The 26,324-nt window shown below is 43.0% G+C and overlaps 1 protein-coding gene across 2 annotated transcripts; it reads left to right on the top strand.

Moving 5' to 3' along the window:
• The first annotated feature begins 1,112 nt into the window (after window positions 1-1,112).
• SERPINE2 (serpin family E member 2) lies at window positions 1,113-25,771 on the top strand. Of its 2 annotated transcripts, XM_074833699.1 has the most exons (10): window positions 1,113-1,168; window positions 15,323-15,597; window positions 16,802-16,921; window positions 18,098-18,325; window positions 19,405-19,602; window positions 22,122-22,320; window positions 22,462-22,562; window positions 23,552-23,638; window positions 24,185-24,268; window positions 25,092-25,771. In XM_074833699.1, the coding sequence occupies exons 2-10, from the start codon at window positions 15,342-15,344 to the stop codon at window positions 25,127-25,129; spliced, it is 1,311 nt and encodes a 436-aa protein (XP_074689800.1). In that variant the 5' UTR covers window positions 1,113-1,168; window positions 15,323-15,341; the 3' UTR covers window positions 25,130-25,771. The 2 variants fall into 2 exon arrangements, with proteins under 2 accessions (XP_074689800.1, XP_074689801.1); XM_074833700.1 differs by lacking the exon at window positions 16,802-16,921.
• Window positions 25,772-26,324: the final 553 nt, after the last annotated feature.

The following is a 26,324-nucleotide window of genomic DNA, read 5'->3' as shown; positions in this document are numbered from 1 at the left end:
TATTGCATACTTGTCCTGTTTCTTCAAAGCTGGACTGAGCCACGCATGAGAAATTTTTTTGGAAAACAGGCACAGAAAGGATGACTTAACAAGGCAGTGTTGTCCTCTGCTGGACTGACGCACTGCCTGTTTCTCTGGGGTTGTCAGCAGCACCGTTTTGGTATGAATAGTGGAAATTCCCTCTTGTGCTTTGTCAGCTGAGGAGTCCAGGACTGTCAGTCAGTGTTAAGATTCACATGTGTTTTCCCAGGATTACACTCCCGTCCTGTCACGCTGGTGTGCCCGTGCTGCTACGCTGGAGCAGCAGCTCACCTCCCTCAGGTGCCCCCTTGCACTGTTTGTGGAGAGCAAAACCCCAGCGCCACACGAGGGGTCGAGGTCCGGGGCCGCTGGCACACGTCTCCTCATCCCCGCTGCTAGAGGACGTGGGCGCCGCGGTCCCAGCCACGAGGGAGTGCAAGGCCGGGCTGGCGAGAGGACGTGCCCCTGTGGCCGAAGGCCGCCCATCTCCCACCACGCCGCTGCCAGGAAGAGCCTCATGGTGTTGGGGGACGTTGCAGCCTCGGTGGTCTCGGTCCCCTCACACCCCCCCCCCCCCCCCCCGCTTCGTCAGCCGTCCTGCCAGCCCGGGCCTTGCCCCCGTGGGCACAACAGCTGCCTCCGCTTTCCCTGCTCCCGCCACGGCCGGTGCCTCTCCCCGCGCCCCACGCAGAGGGGTGAGAGCTGCCGGTGAGGCCGGGGAGGGAGCCCGCGGCGGGGGCGCAGCCGTGCTGGTGGCCAGGCCCGGGGCGAGGGGATGCCGCCGGCCGTGCCCAGCACGACGGGCGCTGGGGTGCCACAGGCGCCATGGGGCACGGCCGCGCCGTCGGCCTGCGGCCCGGCACAGCGCGGGCAGGCCGGGCTGCTCCCCTCGGGCGGGCTCGGGGCCGGCCCGGCGCTTCCCGCCGCGCTGCGCCGCGCTGCGCTCCCCCCGCCCCGCTCCGCAGCAGCGGCCGGAGGCAGCTCTGCCCCGAGGCGGGCCGCCGCGGGGCTCGGCGGAGAGGCGGGCGGGCGGGCGGGGCGGGGCGGGCCGCGGGCCCTATAAACGCCGGGCGCCGCCACGCTCCGGCCGAGCGGCGCGGTGCAGCGGCTGCCGCGGCGGGACCGGGCTGAGAGCGGCCGAGGGGAGGTGAGCGAGGGCCGGCCGGCCGGCCGGCTGGCTGGCTCCCGCGCCGCGCGGGCGGAGGAGGCGGGCTGGGGGGCCCGGGGCAGCCGCTCGGCGCCCGGAGGAGGAGGGAGGGGGCTGGGACGGCGTGCGGACTTGGGGGGGGGACGCGACCTAAAGTTTCTCCGCTGACAACCGGAGGCCGCTGGCCGCAAGTGGTCGATCTGGCCGCGTTATCCTGGGTGCCGGCGGCTCCTCGGTGTGCGGTGCCTGCTACCTGCTCCCACAAGTTTCCCAGCGCCGGATGCGTGGGCGCTGCGGCGTGAGTGGGTGCTTGTGGCGTGGTGAGTTTCTCCTTGTTGGTTTTATGAAAGCCAGGAGGTTCCGTTCCCCCCCCCCCGAAGTGGGTTTCCAGGCTGGTGGCCCTGCGCTCTGCCCGCGCCGACCCGGCCCCGGGTGGGGAGCGGCTGCTCCCCTCTGCCCGCGGCTCCATCCCGCGTCGCCGCCACATTCCGGGGCCGGCGCCCGCTCCGCTCTCACGGGTGCGAGAGGTGGCACTGCCCGAGCATCGGCTTCACCGTAAGAGCTTGAAAACTGGAAGTTGCTCACTTCGTTTGTGTGTCCTGTCTGCTATGAGAGAGCTTGCTTTTCTTGTACTGAAAAAAAAAAAATAAAAAATCAGTAACTGAGATTTTTCTTTACGTATCGCGTGATAGAGGAATGGGAGAGAAGTATTTACAGCCATTGCAGTTTGGGGAGGAAAGGGTGTCTATATTCTGCTGTTGAAACAGGATTTGGATAGTGCTGGTGGCCATCAAATTGTGTGTTGAAGCAGAGAACTGGTTAGCTAAAACTCTGATCTTGGCTCCTTTTTGAATAATGTGGGAACGTGCTTCATGTGCTGAGTTCGGGGAGAAATTTGGAAATGCAAAGTACACCTCGGTAGAGAGTCTTTTGTGTTCTGGTTAAAATGGTGTTCAATATCTTGGCTCAATGTTGTGCAATGCAGGAAGATCTTCAGAGAGAAATGAAACCTTTGGAGATACCACTGTGCTAACAAATAGGTGTTAAAATGTCAGATTTGCCTTAAAACTTGAGAATATCTGTTTATGGATTAGAGGCCTCAGTGTGATTTATCTCTCTCCCCCTTTCTCATGCCTGCATATGATTCTGAAACATGATTTGGTTTTTGTGGTTTTAATTGCATTCTTGAGCAACTTCCTGAAAGAGAAACCTGGTAGACTGATTATTTTTTCCCTGCACTGAAAAATGACTTTTTTCCCTTTGCTTTCTCTTGTGTGAGCATTTAGTAATGTCTTACCCCCTGCTCTCCACAGGAATTCATTAGAAATCTGGTTTTGTAGGGACTATTCAGGAATCGTACGTAGGTGTAAGCAGCTGTACTGTTGTGTAGCTTCGAAAAAGAGAAGTGGCAGAAATCCCTGAGTAAAGTGAAAAGCAGCTGCATGCCTGCTGAGTGATCAGATGAGTCTTTAAAATGTGTGAGGTGAAGACCAATGCAAATAAAAAGGCAGAATGATTAAGTAGATTGATTCAAATATGTAGAAGATGTGCTGGCTTGGAACTTCAGCGTTTTATGGGGTGTGATTAAACCTGTGAGAATAGCAGCTGTTTGGCACAGGAGTCAACTTTGAGTAATGAATCCTAGCCCCCAGCTTCTTTAACAGTTATGGACAAGTTGTATGTTGGACAATCTGTAAACAAGTTTTGATCAGTGATCTGAAGATGCTGAAAAGCTCCTTATCTGGACATAACCCTTGCATCTGCTACCTAGGTATCAGGATGTTACAAAAACTCCCCTTTGCTTCAGATGGTGATACAGCCATCACTACAGACAACTGTATATATGTAGCTCTATGTACCTCACGTGGGAGGCAATCTAAACTCATGTCAGTACAAAAAAGAAAACAGCTGAAATCTGCAGTGGATTTTGTCTCCAGGTGTATACAGAAGTGTTGAAGCTTCTGTTTAGTGTTGTCATGGACAACCAGGAGAACAGTGTGTCTTAGTGGCATGTGGAGACTTAGTGTGGGCCTCTAAATTGTACAGCCAGAAATGTGTTCCAGTCCTAAAGCTTCTTAACAGCATACTGTTAGGCAGAAAAATGTCAAGCAGTAAGCCCAGTAAGTTGCACTAGGCATTTTTAGACTAGGCTGAAGTGTGTGTAGGTATATAAATATATAAAAAAACACCTCACCTTATTGCTAGGAATTAAAATGGAGTTGCATGTAAATTGCATACACCTACAGTAAGGGAATAGTTCAGAGGGAGCTCTGGCTAGTAATTTGTGTTGCTTTGGTGGTGGTGGGCTCAGTATCTACCTGGCTCATGCAGCTGGTTGCAGCTTTTGATTCTTGCTAGGCAACTGCAGTGCTCATGCTTGGAAGAAGCTAGGACTCAGTGGAAGGTTTTTCTTGGAAGCTGGAGTTACTTGGATTGCTTAATCACAAGCATGCATGAGAGAGCATGCTTTTGTAATATTAATTGGGGGGAAATCCAGCCTAATCATCAAAACACTCCCAGTTAGTTGGTCTGTTAACTGGATTCTACTGTTCTTTAGGGTCAAAGGTTTTATACATGGGAAGACAGGGAAAAGAGGAATTAATCATCACTATCTGTAAAGTGCTGCTGGATGCAGTCATCTTTGAGTGCCTCTGGGCATCCTCTGAATCGACTGTGACATAATTTACAAATCATGTTTTACATCAAAGTACTAGCCTGTAAGTACTGCGTAATTCAGTGCACCTATACTAACCATAAACAACTTCTGAATAAGCAGAGAGTGGTACAAAGAATTGCCTCTTTTTAGCTTTGGAGAGCAGGTAGCATGGAGTAGCCAATTGCCTACATAGGAATTAAAGACTAACTGTAAATTAGAGAACTATGAAAATATAATTTTTTTTTTATTAAATAGCTAAAGTAAATAAGACAAGAGGTAATGGCCTCAAGTTGTGCCAGGGAAGGTTTAGACTGGATATTGGGAAGCATTTCTTTACAGAACGGGTTGTTAGGTGTTGGAATGGGCTGCCCAGGGAGGTGGTGGAGTCCCCATCCCTGGAGGTGTTTAAGAGTCATGTTGACATAGCACTGAGGGATATGGTGTAGTTGGGAACTGTCAGTGTTAGGTTAATGGTTGGACTGGATGATCTTCAAGGTCTTTTCCAACCTAGATGATTTTGTGTGTAAAAATATGAGAAAGCTGAATATGTGCAACATGTATGTGTTCAGGTATGTCTCGTCTGTGATGGTTAAAATGCTGGGGTGGGAGAATCCCAGAAAGAGATGAAAATAAAGGTGGTAGCATTCTATAGCTGTAGCTACACAAATGTTTAGGCTGGCATGCTATGGAAAAAAGCTGTCCTGTGTTCTGCTTTTTCCTGTCTCGTCTTTAGTACTAGAATGTAGTTCACTACTAAACTACATTAATACTTCTGCAAGCACAGAGGAGGTCACTGCTGAAGTTGGAGCCAATGATCATGGACAGGAAGAGGATGGAGCAATTTTAGTGGCAATGCTAGTGTGAGCCATAGTTTCTTGAGTTATTTGTCATGGCCTTGAAATACACTTAAGTGCTAACTGAAATGCTTTATTTATTCTTTAGCACCTCTTCTTGAGCAGTGTCTGTGGAAACACATGAGTTTTTTGGCAGCTACTGTATCTTGTCTGTGGTCTGGTGTTCACCTTTAATAGCTGGAAAGATGCTTTTGCTTATATTTCCAGGCTGAAATCAGGAGGTGACTCATGCTGTGATTTGATAAATATGCCACAAAGTGGTTTAAGTATGAAAGCATATTCATCTTGTGGATTGATCTCCCTGTGGTGGAAATCTCAGTTTTGCTGACCATACTCGGCAACATGATGTAAACCATGTGCTTCAGGCAACCTCCTGTTCTTTTCCTGGGCTTTAGAAACAGTGGCTTGAAGTTCTTTTTGGTATCTTGGGATTGTGAGAGCAGTTATGGAAGGCATCAAGACTGATTACCAGAGAGTTCTGAACTGCAGACCTCTGCTCAAGGCTGTGTCTATATAGTGGCCTCAGCATGCAGGTAGTAACTGTTTGTGAGAAATATCAGTTGTCAACAGACTGTAAGCTACAGTTGTAATTCACTGGGGTCTTCAGCAGCAATATTGAGAAGTGTTGGTACGTCTTAGCTCTCTTAGTTCAGTTGATGTGCAGATGGTATGAATTCGTGTTCATCAGCTATGTAGCTTTGGCCAAGCTTTGTTTTCTTCTTAAATGCTTTTCTTATTTAACAACTTGATCTTTTAAACGTCTGTTCCTGCAGAAGAGCATGCTGTGGTATTTAGTGATGGTCCTCACTGCTTCTGAGATGATTGTGTCATCTGGTCTCAACCGCAAGCTTCTGTTGGCCAAAGGTTGTGAGTGGTTTCTGAGGTTTCTTGATTTGTTTTAATAGGAGAAGAGCAGTCTCTGTCATTGTTCTGACCTGTTACAGGTAGAAAAACAAAAGGAGAACTGAACATATCGCTAACTTTTCATCTTCCATTCTGTTATCTTACTTTACATCCTTAAGCAATCTAAGAAATCCTACGTAGAAGTTGGTGGGTTTGTTAGCTATATGTCTTCATCTTGCTGTATACCTTCCTCTTCAAAAGGAGTAGTTCATGTAGCTTTCTCAGCAATGAAACAAGCTTGAGGCCTCCAGCTGCTCTGGCAGCTCAGTTTAAGAGGCTGCTTTCCCAGCTAATTGCCTACTTCCTCTGCTGAGGTTCGTCATCTGTGTTACAGAAATAGCAGTGGACTGTGTGGAGGCTTCTCAGCCAACGCAGCTCACAACTCAGCCTACAAACTTTCAATCTGAACTGAATCAGATGGTTTAATATACCAGGTCATGACCTGCTCTTGCAGGATTCTTGTGCATAGTTCATATTCAGTTGTCCCTTTTTTCCTATGGAAATTTAAGTCTTGCCTTTCCAGAAACCTGTAGTAAAGCCAGTGGGATTAATCGGAGGTGAGGTCAGATTAATCAAAAAAGCATGTTTTCTTAAATACAGGTCTTCTAAATAGCTGTTAACTGGTTAATGTAAGCCTTCCTGCAGGTGACTGAGGACGTGTCTATCTGGGTATACTGTTAGGGTTCCCAGCACAATGCTTCATTCCTGTTTCCTTAAAGGGTGTGATTCCTGCATCCTTACAGCATTTGTGACTTCTGATGCTTTTGTGGTTGGCTGGTTCTGCTTCTGAAGCTGGGGGCAGGAGGGAAGGTAAATATAAGTAAATGTCTATATGCTGTAAAGGAAAATGCAGCTATCCCTATCCTTTGTGGGTAACCTTTAAGCTAGTTCTGAAATGGCTAAGAAAAGGCCACTAGAAAACTAGTATCTGATGTTTCTGTGAGCTTAAGTCTGTTTCAGTGCTCCTGTCCTAGAGACAGAAAAATCAATACGCTTTTTTCATCTTTAATATTAATAACTTTAATCCTTGGCTACATCCTTTGAGAGTTGCATTTGTATCTAATATTTCAGATGACAACAGGGTTTCTGAATTCACTTGCAAATAGGAAGCAGTTGATTATTAATGTTATACAGTATGATTAATAAAGAAAAACTAGTTGCCTATCACTCTGCAGATTTCCAACCAGAAGTGAAGTAAATGGTTAGATCAGTGTTCCTGATCTCTCCAAGTGTCTTTTGTGAGATGGTATCATTCCCTAGATACAAATGCTTTAAGTTACAGGTCTTGGATATCAATGGGTTTGTGTAAGTACAAGTTCTTATTATAAACAGAGAATACTGGAGTTGTTCCAATTTATTTTTATGGTGAAATGAGTGTATCAAATACAACTCTAACTTTACAGAACTGCCAACACTGTTATCTTCCTCTTACAAGAGGTAAGGCTATGGTAATAAGTTAAAATTTAGTAATACTTAATTACTTGCATTATTTTAAGTGGGGTTTCTTAAAAGCAACTTGGAGGACTGAGACCCTGTCTCTTACCAGTTGGGCATCTCTAACCAAAACATGCATAGGCTTTGGTTAGAGATGTGTAAAAATGTTATTGCAACATAAAACCCCACCATTTTCAGTTGTGTTGTAAACCCAGACTGAACCACAGGGTATAGAATGACAGAAACTAGGCTTTGTAGGGTGTTGTTTAATAGGAAATACAAGTACTTCTTTGGTAGAGTAAACTAAACCTAAAAGGTATAGAATCTGAAGGCATCTTGAAGGCATCATCTATCTTCTACTCTGCAGCAACTCACTTGCCTTGACAAAGCTCTACTGAAGTTTTCACTATTGGTTTGAGGACTCAATTCTGTCTCTAGCTTTTGTTATTTTTTACAAAGTTTTTCTATTTTGCTTGACAGCTTTCTAGGTTTGAGTGTTACAGATACTAGTATCTTGAACCTTTTGAAGAAGGATGTGTACTGGGAAGTTCTTGATGTTCAGTCTGCTCCAAATACAGTTCTCCACACAGTCTCAAAGGGGCCATGGAGTCATCTTCATAAGGCTATTTCTGCTCTCCCAGCCTGGTATGTGCAGGAGATGGGGCATGTGTTACTGGTCAGCAGATTAAAATTTACCTGGAGAGAGAAAGAGCAAGTTTCAGTTTGCTCTGCAAGGGTGTAGAGGTGTGAGAGTCCCGGTATCAGATGAGTCCTGCAACAGGTGGAAATGAATAAGGGTATTGGGTTTCCCTTAATATTCTTCAAGGAAGAGCAGAAGATCAAATACTGAAGCAGAAGTGGGGGTTAAGGTGAAGGTGGTGGTAAGGTACATAAGACACCAGCCACTGCTAGGCCAGCACCTCGTGGAGTTACTTCATAAATCTGTACTTAAGCAGCCCATTACTAAAGAGTTAATACCCTGTACCTTATTAATGGGAGCTTACAATCCTCTAGGTTTGCCTTTGGCTCTTAATGAACCTGTGCTTGCATAGTGAGCATTGTTAATGTGTTCATTGTGGTTCCATAAGGCTTTTCTTCCACAAAAACTTAAAATGGGAGCCTGGGCTATGGATCTGCAGCTAAGTTTTAGGCAAATGCTTTAATCGTTGAACCATTGTTTCCTCTACTGGGGTGAATCCAGAGCGAGAGGGTATAGCCTCACTGCCATGTTGGGAAACACCCGTGCTTCGTCTTTTTGGGAAACTGGTTCTGCAGCATTAGTCATGATGGGCTGACTGTCCCATGCTGTTTCTTCATTATGTTAAAATAACCACATTGCATAAAGAACTTAAGATCAACAAAACCACTTCTTTAATAAAGGGACACCAGTAAATTAAAAACATAATTCTCTTTAATCTTCCTGATACTGTAAGACTTGATAATAGATCTTAGACATGGCTGTGGAAACTCTTCTTCATATACAGGAGTAAGTAACACAGAAACTTTAACAATAGTTATTGAGCCTGCTGTAATGAGAGAACTCAGATAAAATTTGGAAATGGTGGTGGAACAGTAGAGTCCCATAATTGTCTCTGTAAGGCCCCTGGCCTGTGATAACAGCAAACTGTATTTGCTTCATGAAGCAGAGCTAAAGTTGGCTTTTTTGATTATGTATAAATGAGGAATGGAAGTAAAAGCAAACGATACATAAATGCCTATCTGTGTTCTTGAAACTCTGAATAGTGCTTGTGTAATTGTAGTATGGTTACAATGGAGTGCTGAAATCAAAAGCTGTCTCTGGTCAACTTTACGAAGACCAATTTCACATCATGCAGTGAACTACCATGAAACACTGCAGAAGACAGGTACTGGTGAGAAAATCAGTCTGGCTTATGGACTGGAGGCAGTAGTCATGAGGCTACAGAAGGCTTTAAATGGAGCTTGTCTCTGTCCTTCATGCTAAACAAACTCCCAAGAAGTGTTGGTCAGGACTCTTCATAAAGAAGTGCTAAACTCTAACTTTCTGCTCATGTGGGAGCTGTGCTTGGACAAAGAGGTGGTTCCTATCTGGGGCCAGCCAGTTATACAAGCTCTGCTGGGGAATTCCCCCTTGGCAGGGGAGGCTGGTTGGACACAGCTGAAAGGAAGGTGTTCCAGGTGGAGATGGTCCATCTTGAAACAAACACAAATGCACTAACAAATGGAGAGAATTGGGAATAGCAGAGAAGGGGATTAAGGTTGAGAGGAAAGCCTCAGACCCAGTACCATGCTTTGTGTAGTTGTGTGCAATGTTGCTGTAGTGCCTGAAGTCAGACTACTATCTTAACATACAAAATGTTTTTTAAAAAAACTTGCAGTTTATGTCTGTGTACAAGTTACGTTTATCACATGTTGACAGTAACTTACTCCTTTTCAGAGCAATGCCAGTACTGAGCTGCTTAAAGGTGTTTAAAAGCTAGCAATTATCCTTTCTTAGTAATGCTCTGCATATACTAAAGCTTCCAGGTATTGAGTAATAAAAATCTATTTTGTTGTATTAATTTTTCATGTGATCTGATATGTTGATATAACGTGGCTTGTATTTTTGTATCGGTGGGGATGTCTGGGATTTTTCCTTGCTTCTTCAAAGCAGGAAGCACTGGAAAGAGTTGTTAGGTGAAAGGGAGGTGCCAACATTCGGGATGTACCAGAAAACGTGGAGGAAGATGAAACATTTCAGTTTTGTTGTGTGGAAGAAGCCACTTCTGAACTCACCTGCATTCAGACTGTAGGTCCTGCTGCTCTGAACCTGAAAACAGGTTTAGATGTAGCAGAGGCCAAGCAGCATGGTAGGAGAGGATACTGAAGCTGAAGGCTTTGGGATATAAGAGGCTTAGGCAAAAGGGGAATTGCGAACACCCTGAGAGGGAGAGAAGCCAACCAACAGGCTTGAGTGTGTTAATATGCTGCCAAGTGTGCATCATCTGAAAAGCAAGACCCAGCATGTGACCTTCCCATTGCAACCAGAGTGGTCTCATTGCTTTGGAGAAACAATTGCTGTGTGCTCAGCCAGGTCCTTAAATGACTATTAACAAGTTTGGTTGAGTATTTATTCAGTCCTGCTGGAGAGAGTTAGTTAAATGCCTGAAGTGAAACTGCTTTCTTTGAGCTCACAAGTCAGCTGAAATAAGACTTTTAAATTAGTAGCACAGATGGCACTGACAAGGAAACATCAACATCTCAAACTTGGAGAAGTCCCTGAGTGTTTGTCCCAGGCTGAGTTTCTCTGGGCCCACAGGCTGCCCAGTGCCTGCCATGTGGGCTCAGGGGCTCTGAGCTTCTTAAGCTCAATACAGTGAGACCAGCAATGCTGTAAGACTCTGCTTTCTAGTTTTACTGTTTTAGCTGTGCTTGTTGCTGTTTTGGTTACATCTAGTCATAAAAGTAAAGTCTGGTGTCTAAACTCCCTTATGCTTGATATGTCTTTAAAGAAACTGCAGAATCCACCTTGCAGCTGCAAGAATGAGCCTTTTGAGTTGTACCTTATTGTTGTTGAAGTCAGGCTTCAAAATGAACACTTGGAGGTGTCTCATAGGATGCTAACATACATACATATAGTACTCAGTGCAGTTGGTACAGATAACTGAAAGTCTATGTGCAGTTCACTATTTCTTCCTCAACTCACTTAACAGTGTTCTTCAGGCTCTCTGGGACAGGTAATTTTAAATCTGGGTATTTTTTCAGCTCATGTTTTTGCCTCTGATTTTGAACCAAACTAACTTACCTTACTCTTGGGAAGAGTGCAGCAGCTCAGTCTAGCTCTCTGAAAACAAAGTCCTTCTTAAGCTAGTTCTTCCCTGTAGGAGGATCTCCATGCTCAGCAGCTTTTTGTGCCTGGGGTTGAAGATGTAACTTTTTCCCGTTCCAACAAATGCTTTTCTAGACCCTTATCAAACAGTCTGTATTGTACTAAGCATTCTGTAAATGCAGGCTGAAAGCATCGTGTCCTCTTTGTTGACATAAATACTTCCATAATAACTTCAGCCAGAAACTTAAACTATGCATTGTGTGGGTGATCTGAATAGCTGAGACTAGTGAGAGTTGAGTATGCTGCCTAGTATGCATGAGGGTTAGTGTTTGCAACACTGACTAGAGGCTGAGATTGGTAGCCTAAAGACATTTCATCATCTGTCATGAGAGAAAACAAAACTATCAGTGCAGATATGGCATGCTGCAGTGTTCCTCTCCTACCTTCCCTGGAGCTCTGTGCCTGACTGGACTACTTGTCTAAAAACACGAAGTGGCTTAAACTAGGCTCTGCAGTTAGATACAGGTAGTAACTACTAATTTAGCATGGTGTACAGGACTGGCTATGGTGCTGTTTGTAAGGCAGGTAGAGTAACGGAGTTCTCTGTATGCTTGCGGTAGGCAAGGCATCCCTCGTACAGCTGGATGCATGACACTGTTACCTGTTTTGTTCAGAAACTTTAACATTAGGGTTAAGAACTGCATTCACATAAGATAATTTGGGGTTTTTTGTTTTTATTACTCTCTAGATGCATTTCTTTGGGTCACTGTCAGTATTTCTGTTGTCTGTTTAGAAGTTTAAGTTGTGGGATGTTGTCCTTCAAGTTCTCAATCCAAGAAGTAGGCAGCCTACCTTGAAGAGGGATTTTTTTTTAGTCCAGCATCTTTCAGAAGCCCACATTTATGTAAATGAATTTGCCTATACACCTTCCTCCTTCTCAGTTAACTTTGTAAAAATATAAAGGTCATAGGCAAAGAAATGCCTATCTTGTATTTTTGTTTGGCTTTCTGAAGCATTAGATTCACATTTAATTATCACTAAGTTTTTAGCTTCAGCATTATGAAAGCTTGTTGAAAGCTTGTTGGTATTCTGTATAGCAGGTCAACTGTTTTCCATCCTACACATCCTACATCCTTTTGGATTTTTTTCTCCTTGCACTGTACTTAAGCTGTTTCTTTCAGGATATGCAAATATACTTCTTGTTACTGAACTGCCTAGAAGTTGAACATACTGAAATCCATGCCAGAAGCATTAATAACATGAATGCCACTTCTGCTCAAAGATGAAATTAGCTTCTCGGTTAGCTGGTTAAGCTACACAATGGGCATGGCAGGGCCAAGAAGTGACTGCTCTGTAACTAATGCTGAAAAGCGGTTTTACTCTTCTTGTGTGCTCAGAGCACTGCACAACTTTGTTTCACTTACTGAGTTGGTATCTGCTAGAGATAGTGCTCCAAAACGAAGACCAACCTGCCTTAATGGTGTAGGAGGAGGGAGAGGTTAGGCAAGCATGGAGACATCTGGGGAAACCAGGTACAGGAGGTGACAGTTTTTCCCTGAAACAAAAAAGGCAAAACCAAAACCCTGCAGCAGTGGCCTTGGGAGCAGAGTTGCCTTGTTTTGACAAGGCCTCACACATGTGTCACGCTGAAAATGCAAGGCTGTTGGTAGCTGTCACCCTGAGTCTGACAGGGGCTGTCACCAGCTGAGTAGAAAACTGGGGACTAGCAATATATTGTGGTAAAGGCAAAGGAGAGAGATGTCTGACTTCGGTTAGACTTGTGCAGATGCAGTACATAAATGACAATGAAACATTGTTTTATTTGGTTTCAAAAAAGTGTGGCTCCTGTCTTTGCCCTCATGATATACTTCTGGCAATGTAATGTGTAAAGGGTAGATATGCTCAAAATAGCCCAACCTCTTCTGGTTTGCCATCTGGATTAAGTAAAGCTGCCTTGATCAGAAGCGGGGTTTTCAAATTACAGCTCAGATTGTGCTCTGTGATTGTGTTGTCTGTCACTATCCCTGGTCTCCATCACTATATGGGACAGGCTGTATTGCACCAACATTAACTATTTGCTTGCTTGTAAGTGCATCTGTTAAGAATCTCTAATGGTTATGAGGTTTTGTGTTTGCTTGGGGTTTTTTTTTGCCAAGGTACTAGGTAAAGGTAAAAGTCTGATTAATATTGGGATTAAGAATTTCTGTTTAAACTGGCCTTTGAGTCTCTGGGTAGGGAGAAGAGATGGTCACCAAACCACTTAAACCCAAAACCTCGCTTCTCTTGGAGTGGCAAGCCACACTGCCTCCTTGCAAGGCAGCATTGCCCTTGGTGTAGAGCTGCTGCCTGGGAGAGAGGGAAGCCTTCTCCCAAGAATAAAACTAGAGATTTTTGGGTGGTTGGCTTGTGCTAGTATCAAAAAAACAGTTAAGAATATTCCTTAACACTTTTAATTTTAAAAAAGTACCAAGTTCACTTTCCCTGTCAGACTGCTGGTCCTCCCCATGACTGCTTCCTGCTGTAGCCAGTGGTGTGGGATGCAGGACAAATGTAGGAAGTGACTCATGTAACCTGCTTCAAGCAAGTCAGATGGCGTTCGGGTTTTCCTCCTGCAGGTCTCCGCTGCAGCCAGCCAAATCCAGTCTAGTTTTCAGGCTAAACTTGAGTAGTGCCAGTTGATGGCTGGTATGGAGCTCCTTTGGAAGGAATGGTACTTCAGTGACTCCAGAACTGCTTGGGGGATTAGTAGGTTGATGGGAAAGACTTAATTAGTGGGTGGGCTGTTAATCTGCTTTGTAGGACAACATTTTCACTTTTTCTTGCATAACTTAAATCAGTCTGACAGGTTCTTCTGGTCACAGCTATACTAACAGTTGGGTTGGGGGGAGAAAGATGTCTCAACTCCTGCGTTATTTCATGTTCTGTATTTGGTTTATTCTGTGCTGCAATGGCAAACTTTGACACAGCCAATTCTGTCCCCTGAAATGGTGTAGAAAGTGGAAATGCTGTATTTGTTACTTTCAAGTGTTTTAGCACAGTTAAAGTACATGCTATTAAAAGATGATTAAATGAATCTGTACAAACACCAGCTGGTTTTCTGGTAATCAAGTGCTCCAGCATGGTTTGAACTTGCAGCGTAGGTAGGCTGTGCAATGGCAGAGCTCCTGGGTGCAGTACGCCCTTTCGGGCGCGTGGGAGGCGGCTGTGAATGACGCCTCAGCCGAAACGCGCTCCCTGCCTGAACGCCGTGGCTCCTGCCGTGGCTCTGCGGGCCACCAGCTCTGGGGCTGCTGGAGCCGGAAGAGCAAGTGTGCAGTGCTGAGCAGAGGGCTCAAGGGCAGGAGGCACCTGGGTTTTGGTTTTTTGCATGTGGTATGCAAATGACATTTTAATCAGTTGTATACCTTCTGCAGCCTGATCGGCCTTCAGTGAACTAGGGAACTAATTGACTCCTCAGTGTGTTTGAGAGACTAACACCAGAGTGTGTTCTTGGAGCACCAAAGTTAGCGTGGGGGGAACAGGCTTGCTTGTTGGTCTGAAAATGGAAGTCAGGACTCCTGAACCGTGCAACTGAAACGTCTTAAAATAAAAATGTTGTGATTGCACTTCTCAAAGGTGAGCAGGGAGCCTGATTTCATGAAATGGAGATTATTGCATGACTATTCCTCTTAAGTACCCATTTGCCCTAACAAAAAGGATTTCGTACATGTCCATAAGGAGGAAATACAGCCTAGTAGTTACAGTACCCAGTATTTAAGATTTGGGCTTGGTTCTCTAATGTGTTGCTGAGAGGTCCTGAACAAACTGTTGCTTGTGCCTCAGTTCCTTAGGAGGTCATGGGTATAATGATACTGAATTCTGTTAGGTGTTAGAACTGCAGATGAAGATTGGCCCATTTTGAACGTGAACTTCCTTCTGTACTCATTAGCTGCTGTATTTTCTTAAACGGAAAAGTGTAAGTTAAAATCCGATCTTAACCTTGCATTTTAAAATTGTAAAAGTCTTCTTCTATATTCCCATAATGGCAAATGTCAGTTATGCAGCTCTTATTATTCTAAGCAGGTGTAAATTCCCACAACAGAAGGTCTGTTTGCACATGTATACATGCTTCTGTTCATGGCAGAAAATGAGCTATAAAATGTACTGTGCATCACATCTTGGTGGGTGAGGACCATACCACAAGGGTTCTTGGCACTAAGTTATGCTGAAGGGCAGTTTAAATAGAATGCTCCACTTACTGAAACAGAAAACTAACTGAACTTGTGTGTGGTGGGAGGTAGTCTCCCAGCTTGGTGGCTTTTGTCCTGCTATATAACCACTGATACCTAGCTATTTGATGGTTATCTCTGCTTCTGGAAACTCCTAGACCTAAATACTGGTAGCAGTAACAGGCAAGTCTGAATTGCACATGCTTCACACCCAGACTCGCCTGCTCTTTAGGTAAATAAGAATTTAAGTTGAAAATAAAAATGCTGTACTTGTGAAAGCTGACTTAACTTTCCCCGCTTATTCTCTTACAGGTATATCCAACCAGAAATCATGAACTGGCACTTCCCACTTCTCTTTGTTCTTGGGACTTTAACATCTGTATGTTCCCAGTTCAGTTTTTATCCTCTGGAGGAACTTAGCTCTGATGTTGGAATCCAGGTCTTCAATCAGATAGTGAAAGCTAAGCCTCAGGACAACATTGTTGTTTCTCCTCATGGGATTGCATCTGTCCTGGGGGTGTTGCAGCTGGGTGCTGATGGCAAGACAAAGAAGCAGCTGACAACTATGATGAGATACAGTGTAAATGGTCAGTGATTCCTTAGGTGGTTTTGGGCATGTTGTGTCAGAATCTTCATGCTGTTTTGAGATGGCTTTCAAAGTATGGTAGATTGCATCATATGCCAATTAACTCTGTTTACCAAAGCACAGAATGGACACACTTGAAGTTAATTGGCAATTTGAGTATGGACATGTATGTATACTTGGACTGGCTTTATAAGCAGCTTCGTTAATGACTTCAGGGCCCTGGCTAGAACTGCCTTTGTCTTTGCAAAATTGGTTTCCCAGAATAGTGTGGAGGGCAGTCCAGTGCCAGTACTGTGCAGGAAGGCTGCAAGTACCCCATTTCAGGCTGTACTGAACAGCCCTTAATGTGCCACTCCTTATATAACAGGGCAAGAGAATATTTCTCATCACCACATTGAAAGCAATACAAACTCTAACCATACAATTGATACTTTCAGTTTGATGCTCTTCAGCTTTGTTCATTTGTGTTTCTGCTGTCAGGATCCTTCAATCTGTAGTTCTTGTAGTGCCCTCTTCTTGAAACAGCTGATTCTGCTTGTCTCTGTGCCTGACACTGCATGCATCTGTGTTTATATTCCTCTGCCAATGTCTGCCCCTCAAGAGGGTGTAGGCTGAAGGTTCTTGCTGCTTTACTTTGCATGCTGAGTATTTTTGTGAGTGTTTGCCAGCAAGACTTAACGTCTTAGTGCCAGCATTCTGCCTTCCTTCCAGGAATAGGAAACACTCCAAGAGGTAAGTGCACATTTAAATCTTGAGCAGTATTGCCATATAACGTGTTATCCTGTCTTCATTTGCTTTGCTGTTTTGGTTCTGGGTTTAAAGTACGGCAAAATGATTTTTCAGCTTAAGATCTAAATGTTGTAGCTTGAAATCTCCTTATGGGATAATCAGCTTTAGGAACATTGGAATACTCAAAATATAAGTACTTGCAAAAATTTTGAAACGCTGTATCACCTGGTATTATTTGGCCTGCAGACTTTCTAATCCTAACTGAGACACAGAGGTTCTCAAACTCCTTAGAAGGTAGCCAGTACCTTGTTACAGAGACTTGTTATAGGATGCTACCTATCTCTTTGCACAGATCTCTTCTGCTCTTATTCATGATTGCCTTACAGTCCTTTGGCAACTACAGCAACTGCTTCTTTGGAAAGGTAACAGTTGGAAAGTATTTAATTTGTCTTTAGCTGTCTTTTAATGCAATTTAGCAGCTGGAAGCAAAGAGGAGAGCCAGCATCATGAGACCAGCCAGCTCTCCCCGGACCACCAGCAAGTGCTCCGTGGACCACCAGTGGTCCACAGAATACAGTTTGAGAACCTCTGTTATGGTATGTTCTCCAAAAGAATTTGCCCATAATATTGGAGAGTGAACATGTAGAAATTCGTACAAATGGTACTGCTAAAGCATTCATGATACATGAAACAGCAAAGCCATCTGAGGCTTTTTCTTATATGCAGCTAAGAGAATAACTCTGAACTAATTTATTCCCTTCTTATATCAAGTTTGTCTACATAAGGAAGCAGTCTGGAAATGTTTCTGCCTAAATTGTATTGGGAAACAGAGGGAGCTCATTAATAACTGCTGTAAAAACAGCCACCCAAGGATCCTGTTCAGTATCAGGGTTGAACACAAAGTTTCTTGCCTGGCAGTAGCTTCCCTGTGTAGACAAGCACTCATTCATAAGCCATAACAACAGGGAGAACTGGGTATGGTGAACATAGCAGTTCTTCTGTGCTGCCATATGCCTTCTCTCATGTACAGTGAAGGAGCTAGCAAACTTAACACGAGCTGCTTTCAGGTCCTAAGGGTCTTCTTGACTGTAAGCACTGGAACCTACTGCTTTCCCCTTTTTCCTTTTTTAAAGGCAAGTTCATGTGTTAAGGGGTTGACTCGTGATTGTAGCTGATTTAGGCCAGGACCTAGTCTTTAAGGAAACTAATAAGGTTCAAGTCAAGTCTTAAAGAAAGCTGTTAAGATTTCTATATTCTACAGTAAATGGAAATGAAGGATGGTGAGAAAACAACTTTTGCACTCAGAATTTCAAGACCGCCTGCATAATCCTGTAGACCTGTTGGCTCTGAGTGAGCAGACTAAGCCCCCAGCTTTCTTTGTCACTGTCACAGAACTGACGGGTGGCCTGGACTTCTATGATATGAAATATATTTTGGAACAGTCTGTTCTGTGGAAGAGCATGGTCAGTAGTTCCACACTAAGAGCTGAATCTGAATATTATCCCCAGCACTGTCTGTAGTACTCTGAGCAGACAGCTAGAGGGGCAGCAGGCATCACAGTGAAGGTCATGGGTTTTGCTGGGAAACAGTAGCACTCTTCAGATGGGAGATCAGAAATAGGTATTTTGGAAGGCATCTCAGACTGCCTGCTTTGGTCTCCTTTCTAGTCCAGCAGTTAATGTCTGACCTTTCATGTTGTTAATAGTTGCATATAAAGTAACTGTTTGTTCATCATCTTATTCTAAATTAAACTTGCTGTTCTTTCCAACTAGGAGTTGGTAAAGCCTTAAAGAAGATAAACAGGCTCATAGTCTCAAAAAAGAATAAAGACATTGTTACAATTGCTAATGCAGTGTTTGCAAAGAGTGGCTTTAAAATGGAAGTGCCTTTTGTTACAAGGAACAAAGAGGTGTTTCAGTGCAGTGTCAAGAGCGTGGACTTTGAGGACCCAAATGCAGCATGTGATTCCATCAACCAGTGGGTGAAAAACGAAACAAGGGGTGAGTATTGGCGAGTGCTTTTTGTGCGTGGCATGGTGGTGTCTGAGACCTCTCTGATTTGCATGGAGATACTGGGGAAGGATGAGGAGGTAGACAAAGCTCTGCCTCACAGCTGAAAGCTGTTTTTAAGCTGGCATTAGTGTGATGTTTTAGAGCTGGTGGACCAGAAATCAGCAGTCTCACTGCCCCAGCAGATGTGTCTGTCTGGTGGCCTTGAAGGATGGGTGTTGTGTGTGTATGTCCATCTGCCCATTGGATCAGGGGAATTTCTACTGCTCTTTGCCTTCATACAACTGGAGAAATCCAAGCAGAGTTCCCTTGGAGCTATGCTTTCTCAAACATAAAAGATGCTTTCGAGCAACTCAGAAGTTTGACTCTGTAAATGAGACTTGTGGAAAGCTGTAGAGCAGTTCAGCTTCTGTTCTTACTGCTCTAAACTCTTGCAAGATATGGCCACGTTCTTGGGAGTCATGTTTAGTGGAGAATTTTTAATCCTGCATTGACAGAACAGCTCATGATTCAAGACTCTTGACATCTAGTTGTCAAGTTTATATATGCTAAAGCCAGAGATCATGTTTTGCAACGTATTCGTAGTTTAGGTGAACTACGTGTTTGGTATCTCTTGGAATTAAAACCAGTGCCTCCTGGATGTGAGGAGTGTGTTAATGATGTTGGATGTGGTATTTGTGAAATGAGGCTGTCAGATTCTTTCTCTACCACATCACCAGTTTTGCATAGCAATGTTGCAAACAGTGTGTGAATGGGGAAGTGCTTCAGCTGAAACTTGCCACTGTAACAGAGTCTTAGATCTGCTCACATGCTGGCAAGGGTAAGGCCCTGTTAGTTGTAACATCAGTCTATTGATTAGCAAGACATGTTTGCTTTCTAATTATCCCAAAGGCTTGCTTACTTTTTGGCAAAGAATACCATTGGCTTTATGAACCTTAAATGTATTGCCTCATGAGGAGCTGACACACTCGCAGATCAAGAGGCCTAAAGTAATATGTGCTTCAGGTTCTTAATGAGCAGTTGGCCAGCATTATGACAGCAAATACTCAGACTTTCTTTATTTCTTCTAGGTATGATCGATCAGGTTGTAGCTCCAGATGATATCGATGGCAGTTTGACCAGACTGGTTCTAGTAAATGCTGTGTATTTCAAGGGCTTATGGAAATCACGGTTTCGACCTGAAAATACAAAGAAACGTCCATTTTATGGAGCTGATGGAAAGACCTACCAAGTTCCTATGCTGTCCCAATTATCTATCTTCCGCTGTGGTAAGCTCAGTAACTCCCACTACCATGCACAATTACTGTAAAATTTGCTCTTTTCCTTCAAACTGAAACAAGAGTTTGCTGTATGTGGTGTTTAATGGTGTTGCTCATTGTAGCTGATGTAAGAGGCTTTGTGTTACAGAAGGATTTTACCTTGCTGAGGCGTGGATGAGCTTGCTGTGCAAAGTATTTACTCAACCTCAAGCAACTATTACTCTGACAGAGTACTTGCCTTATCCTGTTGTGCTTAAAAAGGAAAATCTGAAGTACCCAAACTGAGAACTTTGCGTGTTACTTAAACATTGCAGTAAGAAGAAATCCTTATTTTTTTAAGGGGTGAAAATAAAGGAAAACTGCTAACGGAAACAGAACCCTGAGGTTTATGTGGCGATGAGCTGTATATGAAGGAAACATTGGAGTAGAATCAATCTATATTTTATTGTATAATAAATAAATGGAACTTGCACAGTCCCCAGCCCTGTGGGAGCCAGAGGAGTACAGGGCTAGTATGTTGGCTGTATCTCCCAAGGTGTGAAGCTGCTCTTCAAATTCAAATGGAGTCACAAGTGAAAAGAAGTTCAGCAGGTTCAGCTAGACTTCTGTCTGAGACTCTTGAAGCTGACAGACAGCTCCTTACCACTATGTACTTGAGAGCTTCAGCGTTGCAGCCCTATGGGGATTTTATTGGTCAGAGTTAAACTGAAGCTTTGGTAAAAGAATGTCTTCTGTTGCATCCTTTGAAGAAGAGAGCAGTGCTGCCTAGAACTCACTTCCATGTGTGCTAAATACAGTCTGAGAAATAGGCCTGAAAATACAGTTTGCTATAAATCCAAAAAACAAGACCCACTGTGCTTTTAAATGCCTAGTTTCACTGTCAGTAGTGCTCAACTAATATTGCTAGCTTCATGTTAAACAGCTGTAACTTTCTGTTCTAAACCCATGTATTAGAGAAGATGTAATGTAATACTTAAAGATAACTGCTGCAAGTGTGAGGTGGGGAAGCCTACTGCAGCGTATGCTACTTACCTGTGGAGTTTGAAAGAAGTTCACAACTTAAGACAGGCTTTAGCAAGATTTATCTTAAAGGATTTTCACTTTTGATTCTGACACTGGTTAAAAGCTCCATTATGTTGGCCTATGTTTAAGCTAGAAAAGCTATTGAGGCTAGAAAGGAACAAGAGGAATACTGACAAGTTAAGACTTGTTTTAGGTTGGGTATCTCTGGATATCCTAACACAGGGCTTCTATCTTATTTATGCTTGTAAAGGGATCTTTAAAAGTTTAAATTTCTTAAGCATCTTAAATCTCATCAGTTGACTGAAGGTGAACTCCCCTGCTGTTTGATACGCCTCATTAGTAATGATAGTAGCATGTAGCAGATCAGGAAAGTAGTATGTCACTGTTGGACAGTTTAGCTTTTGTTACTGTCCTGTAGCTGACTTTATGCAACCAGTATTTTGATCTGTAGGCCCTAGTTTGAGAACCACTGTCATAATAAAAGGAAATAATCAAACTGCCAAGCTTGACAAAATTACTGCAAAATAAGTGCAATACTACCAGTTTTCTAGCAATATGAGCTCAGTCAAGGCAGGTTGCATGGCCCTGGCAACAAGATTAAATTTCTAAGGAAGATGTCAATTTTCAGCTTGGGTTGACAAGTGCAGATGTACATGGAGAAAGGGGAAGGCTAATAAGATCTTATTGCTATCCAAAAACTTTCCCAGAAACCCTGTCTGTAGTTAAACTAACAAGTTTTCACTTGAAACTGCTATAAAAAGCATTTGCTTCCCAGTCACATACCAGAAATCCTGCAGGAACCAAAGGGAACTTGGAGGAGGAGAGGGTTGCTCGAAGACAGCCAGCCTTCCCAGCACTTGCTGTAACTCATGGAAGCATTGCTATTGCACTCCTCATCTAATTGCCCTCCTGCACTGCCTCGAAGTGGCTGCTCTCTACTACCTTGAAGGACTTAAGACTGCTTCCTAATGAGATCCTGATTAAGCAAGAAAATGAAGTAAATGCTGCAGACTACTTCAAACAGGAGCTCTTCCAATAACTCTTGAAGGAAAAAGAGCTTGTCTACAAATCTCTTCAATTTGGAAAGATAGTCTGCTGCTTTTTCTTGCTTTTTGTTTCTCAGGGCTCAGTTGGTGCTGGTACAACTGAGATCTGAAGTAGAGACCTAGCTGATTCACAGACCTGGTGACTTCTAATATAGCTGGCTTGCCACTCTAGGCTGATGAGGTTTGTCTGGGAAACAGTATGCATATCAAGCTCAAATGAGTATTTGTTTCATGGTGTCATCCTGTCTGTGCCTTTTGTCAAAACTAGCATCTGTACAGAGCCTAGCCTACTTCTGAAGGGTTGCCTAGCAGGAAAACAGGCAGTCTGACTTTTTAGAATCAGTTTGAGGATGTGGTCAAAGCTTTCCTAGCAGACTCTTATAGCAGTAGGTGTCTAAAGGTAAAATAGAGATTTAAGGCTGTAAGAATTATGGCTCATTAGCTTTGCTTATTTTTTAGGCACTACAAGTACTCCGAATGAGCTATGGTATAATATCATTGAGTTGCCATACCACGGTGAAATGATAAGCATGTTGATTGCTCTGCCTACCGAAAGCACAACACCGCTCTCCGCTATCATTCCTCACATCAGCACAAAAACAATAGGAAGCTGGATGACAACCATGGTAGCAAAAAGGGTGCAGGTTATTTTACCTAAGTAAGTACTAATATAATCCCATTTCTCATTCAGGGTCTGTTTCAGGGGTCATATACATATATCTCCTCTGGTACAGGAGAAAGAGTGCTTAAGGCAACTCTTGCACAATACTGATACATTCTTTTTTCTTGTTCCAACTAGGTTTACAGCAGTAGCAGAAACAGACTTAAAGGACCCTCTGAAAGCACTTGGTATTACAGATATGTTTGACCAGTCAAAGGCAAACTTTGCAAAAATAACAAGTAAGTTATTTTTTGAGTCCGTGGTGGTCCTCATTCATAGTTTCTGGCACTGAATGAAGTGCTGTTTTGCCAATACAGTTGTCTTTTTGCCTTGGATAAGTGTTACCATGACATTGGAGCTAAGTTCTATTTTGTAGTCAGCCAAGCATGGCTGCTTGCTTCTATTGAATGCTGCAGTGGCTTTTCCCCCTGCCTTGTCTTGCATTACAGCAGTAAATCATGTTGCTCAGGTTCTTAAGATGTGATATTACAACTTGAGGGTCTCAAGCATTGTCTAAAATCTATGGCAGGACTTCTAACGATACCATACCTTGACTGTAACAAATCCTGCAACTGCAGTATTTAACTGTTTTCCCTGAAGTATGTGTTTAATGACTTGAGCTGTAGGAAAGCTCAAGGATTAAATTCCCAGTTCAAGGGACTGGACCAAACCAGAGCTGTAAATATTAGTATATGAAAATGAGGTGTAGACACTTTTGAACTTGTGGCTCTAAAATGTCATCTTATTTCTGTTCTATGCTTCCATTAAACTCTTGATTCCCTTCTGCAGAGATAATCTAACAAAAAAGCCTGCCTTGTGCTGGCTTGATTTGAAAACAAATTCCTGTGTTTCATTGAAAGCAAGGTGCCTTGCTAAGTGCTTTTTTTCCTCCTGACACTGAGATAAATGGGAGTGTAAATTAAATTCAGATAGCATATTTTTTTCAGTCACTTGTTTAATTAAAACTAAAAATGCAAGCGAACACTTCTAACTTAAACCATCAAATAAGAAAACCTAGTAAATGGGGAAGATGGAAGAGTAAGATAGGGTATTCCCTATTTTCTGTAATTACTAACTTAGTGACTGTATTCAAAGATATTACCACTAGCGTTCTTCACTGTAACCTCAGCATTTGAGCAGGACTGTAGCAGCCTTTATTCTTAGCCATGTAGCTGCTAGCTACAAGGTACATCAGGACTGAAAATGTTGTTCTCCTTGGGTTTTTCAGGAACAGAAGGTCTTCATGTATCTCATGTTCTGCAAAAGACAAAAATTGAAGTTAGTGAAGATGGAACCAAAGCTTCTGCAGCAACAAGTAAGCAACTGTACTGATAACTGTCAGACTTCGGGAAAACTATATTAGAAGGCTATAACACTACACAAAGCCTACTTCGAGACCATTGTGGGAACTTGCTCTTGACTTCAGGTCAGATCAGCTGATGGATTTTATGTAATTTCTCAGGAAAATCCCAACTTGCCAGTATTGATCAGACCATTGTTATACTCCAAAATATAAACAGGCTTACTTCTAGATAAGTGTCTTCTAATAGCTAACACTTTGGCCACCAGTATAATGTTCCTGGCTATCCAGGTGGCAAAGATGACTAAGCTACTACATCCTTTGGGTGACAACCCAAGACTTTCAGCTTTCTGTGGATCTTGTGTTGTCTTTTTAATAATGGTTCCTATGAGAATAGCATGTGACCTGCGTGACTTTAAATGTCCCGAGTTGGTAGGTTTTAGGCATTTATCTCTACCTGTAGAAGCTTCTAGTATACACTAGGAAACTTCACTTTGAAAGAGTATTTAATGTGTTGTGATACTTGCTTTGTCTAACTTTAAACCTTATCTTTCTTGCAAGCTGCAATTTTAATAGCCAGGTCATCCCCTCCTTGGTTCATAGTAGACAGGCCGTTTGTATTTTTCATCCGGCACAATCCTACCGGTAAGCAGCATTTGTATGTACTTTTTTTGCTTAGAAGTTGAATATTGGTTATGCAATAGAGACAAAAGAAGTCTGGAGCTAGTAAATACCTATTGCTTTAAAAAAAACCAACCCTGCAAGTGTATTTTTATGCCTTTAATATTAGATTATTTTATTTGGAATACAACTCGGAATATGAAAAAAATGAGTGTTGGCTGTCAAGTTAACAGAAACAAGCATGGCAGGTTCATGGGTCCAAAAGAACAGTCTTTAATACTCATAGTTCCCCTGAGTGGAGAGGAAATAACTCTGATAATGAATTGGTGAATAGGACACAGCTTTCTGATGGACAGTAAAATAGTGCTAGGGCAAAGGCTAGAATAGGGGCTTCAGGGATCTAGGGTGTTGCTCCAGCCTGCTGTGAACTGAAGTGAGTGTTAAAACATAATGATTGTGGTTTCTTTGCAGTATGGGTTGACTCTTCTAGAGCAGAGCTGCTCCAGTTACTTTGAATAACTCGTCTGCTTCTTGCAGTGACATGTGGAGGATAGATATGGTAGTTAGTAGGGAACAAGATGCAGCTGTGAGCACCTGGGGAAGAGTAAGCTCCTGGCAGCAGTCCCCATTCCAGGGCTCCACAGAGCATCAACAGAACTGTGTGTGTCTAGAAATGAGCTGGCCACCTATCCAAGCACATGTTTCCCTGGGCTCATGAGCTTGAGGGAGGCTAGACAAGACACTGACGAGGTGGTTCAGCTGTGCTCTGTGGACTTTGTGCTTTCATGGAAAAGTTTTAACTGTATTTACAGACTATGGTAATCCTTGTTTTCATTTCATCCCTTAGGTACAATCTTGTTTATGGGACAAATAAACAAACCTTGAATGTGGGAAAGACTTCTTCAAGAAATAAACAGACTCATGTGACACATCCCTGTCCTGTTAAATATTTCATACACTACTCTTTGACTTCACTCAAGAGCTAGTTTTAACCACTGACTAGGTTTTGAAACAGGAGTCGACGTAGTTCTGGCTTTGTGGGGAAAAAATAACAGATTGAAAACTACAGTATCTCTTCAAAATGTCTAAAAGATTCTTTAAACTACTGAATGGTTACCTATGCTAACAAACTTCTGAGCTTTTTCTGTATCTACTAAGAATTTTGTGTATGGCTTTTGTGAGCGGATTTTAACAAAGAATGATAAACATTTCTATTAATGTTGGTTTCTTCTTGTGTGTGGAAAAGGTCTAATTTTGTAGATACCACCTATCAAGATTACTTTTGGTTCTTGAGTATCTTGGTACCTGGATATTCTTGGTAGAAATAGATTAAAAGTTCTAGCAATTTTTATTTTATATAGTGCATGTATCACTGAGTTTTAAAACTAATGTGGTGTTAGATACACATCACATTGTCCTGTCTTATTGTAATGTAAACTTGTCATTGCTAGTATACACTTTCTATTGGATTTAAATTTTATATTTGTTTTTGTACAAAGGAAAAATAAAATGCATTATGAACAGTCAGTGTTGTGGATGATGGATATGCTGATGGGTGTTTGGGTCCAGAGCCCTGTGAAGTACTTGTTTGAGACTCTTTTCTAAGGGAGGTGCAAGAAGAGTGGTTTTGAGATTTTGTTGTGTGGGTTTTTTGTTTACTGCCTGCTGCTGATTACCTCTTCTGCTGAAGTCATTCTGCTGTGGATGAATTATCAATAGGTTCGAAGAGCAAACTCTTTGTATTTGCTGTGCCCGAGTTACTGCTAAAACTGCCATGTGAATTCATCTCAAGGCACCTTTGGGGCCTTTCCTCCTGCTCCTTATGGTGTTGGTTATACGCACATTTGCATGTCTTCAGCCCCTTGCAGGACTCTAAGTGCAAAACTTCAGAAGATAAGCAGTAAATCCCTTTGGCTTGTTTACAGATGGTTCTTTGTTTACAAGCATGTTGTACTGCTCCTGTGGCAACCAAGGGATTTGGATGGGGAAGGTAAATCTTTGATACTAACTGCTTCTCTTAAGGGCACACTTGCAGTGAGAGGAGACTGGCTGATGATGGTCTGTGGGGAGAAATTCCTGC

Source organism: Strix aluco, chromosome 9 (assembly GCF_031877795.1).
Source record: "Strix aluco isolate bStrAlu1 chromosome 9, bStrAlu1.hap1, whole genome shotgun sequence".
Taxonomy (NCBI): Eukaryota; Metazoa; Chordata; class Aves; order Strigiformes; family Strigidae; genus Strix; species Strix aluco.
The sequence above is the reverse complement of the archived record's forward strand: the minus strand, read 5'-3'. Positions and strand labels throughout refer to the sequence as shown.

Bases quoted from the DNA above. Each gene is read 5' to 3' on its own strand.
- SERPINE2 (XM_074833699.1), top strand. From the start codon at position 15,342: ATGAACTGGCACTTCCCACTTCTCTTTGTTCTTGGGACTTTAACATCT. The intron at 15,598-16,801 runs GTCAGTGATTCC...AATGCAATTTAG, and splicing joins GATGAGATACAGTGTAAATG to CAGCTGGAAGCAAAGAGGAG. The intron at 22,563-23,551 runs GTAAGTTATTTT...TGGGTTTTTCAG, and splicing joins AAACTTTGCAAAAATAACAA to GAACAGAAGGTCTTCATGTA.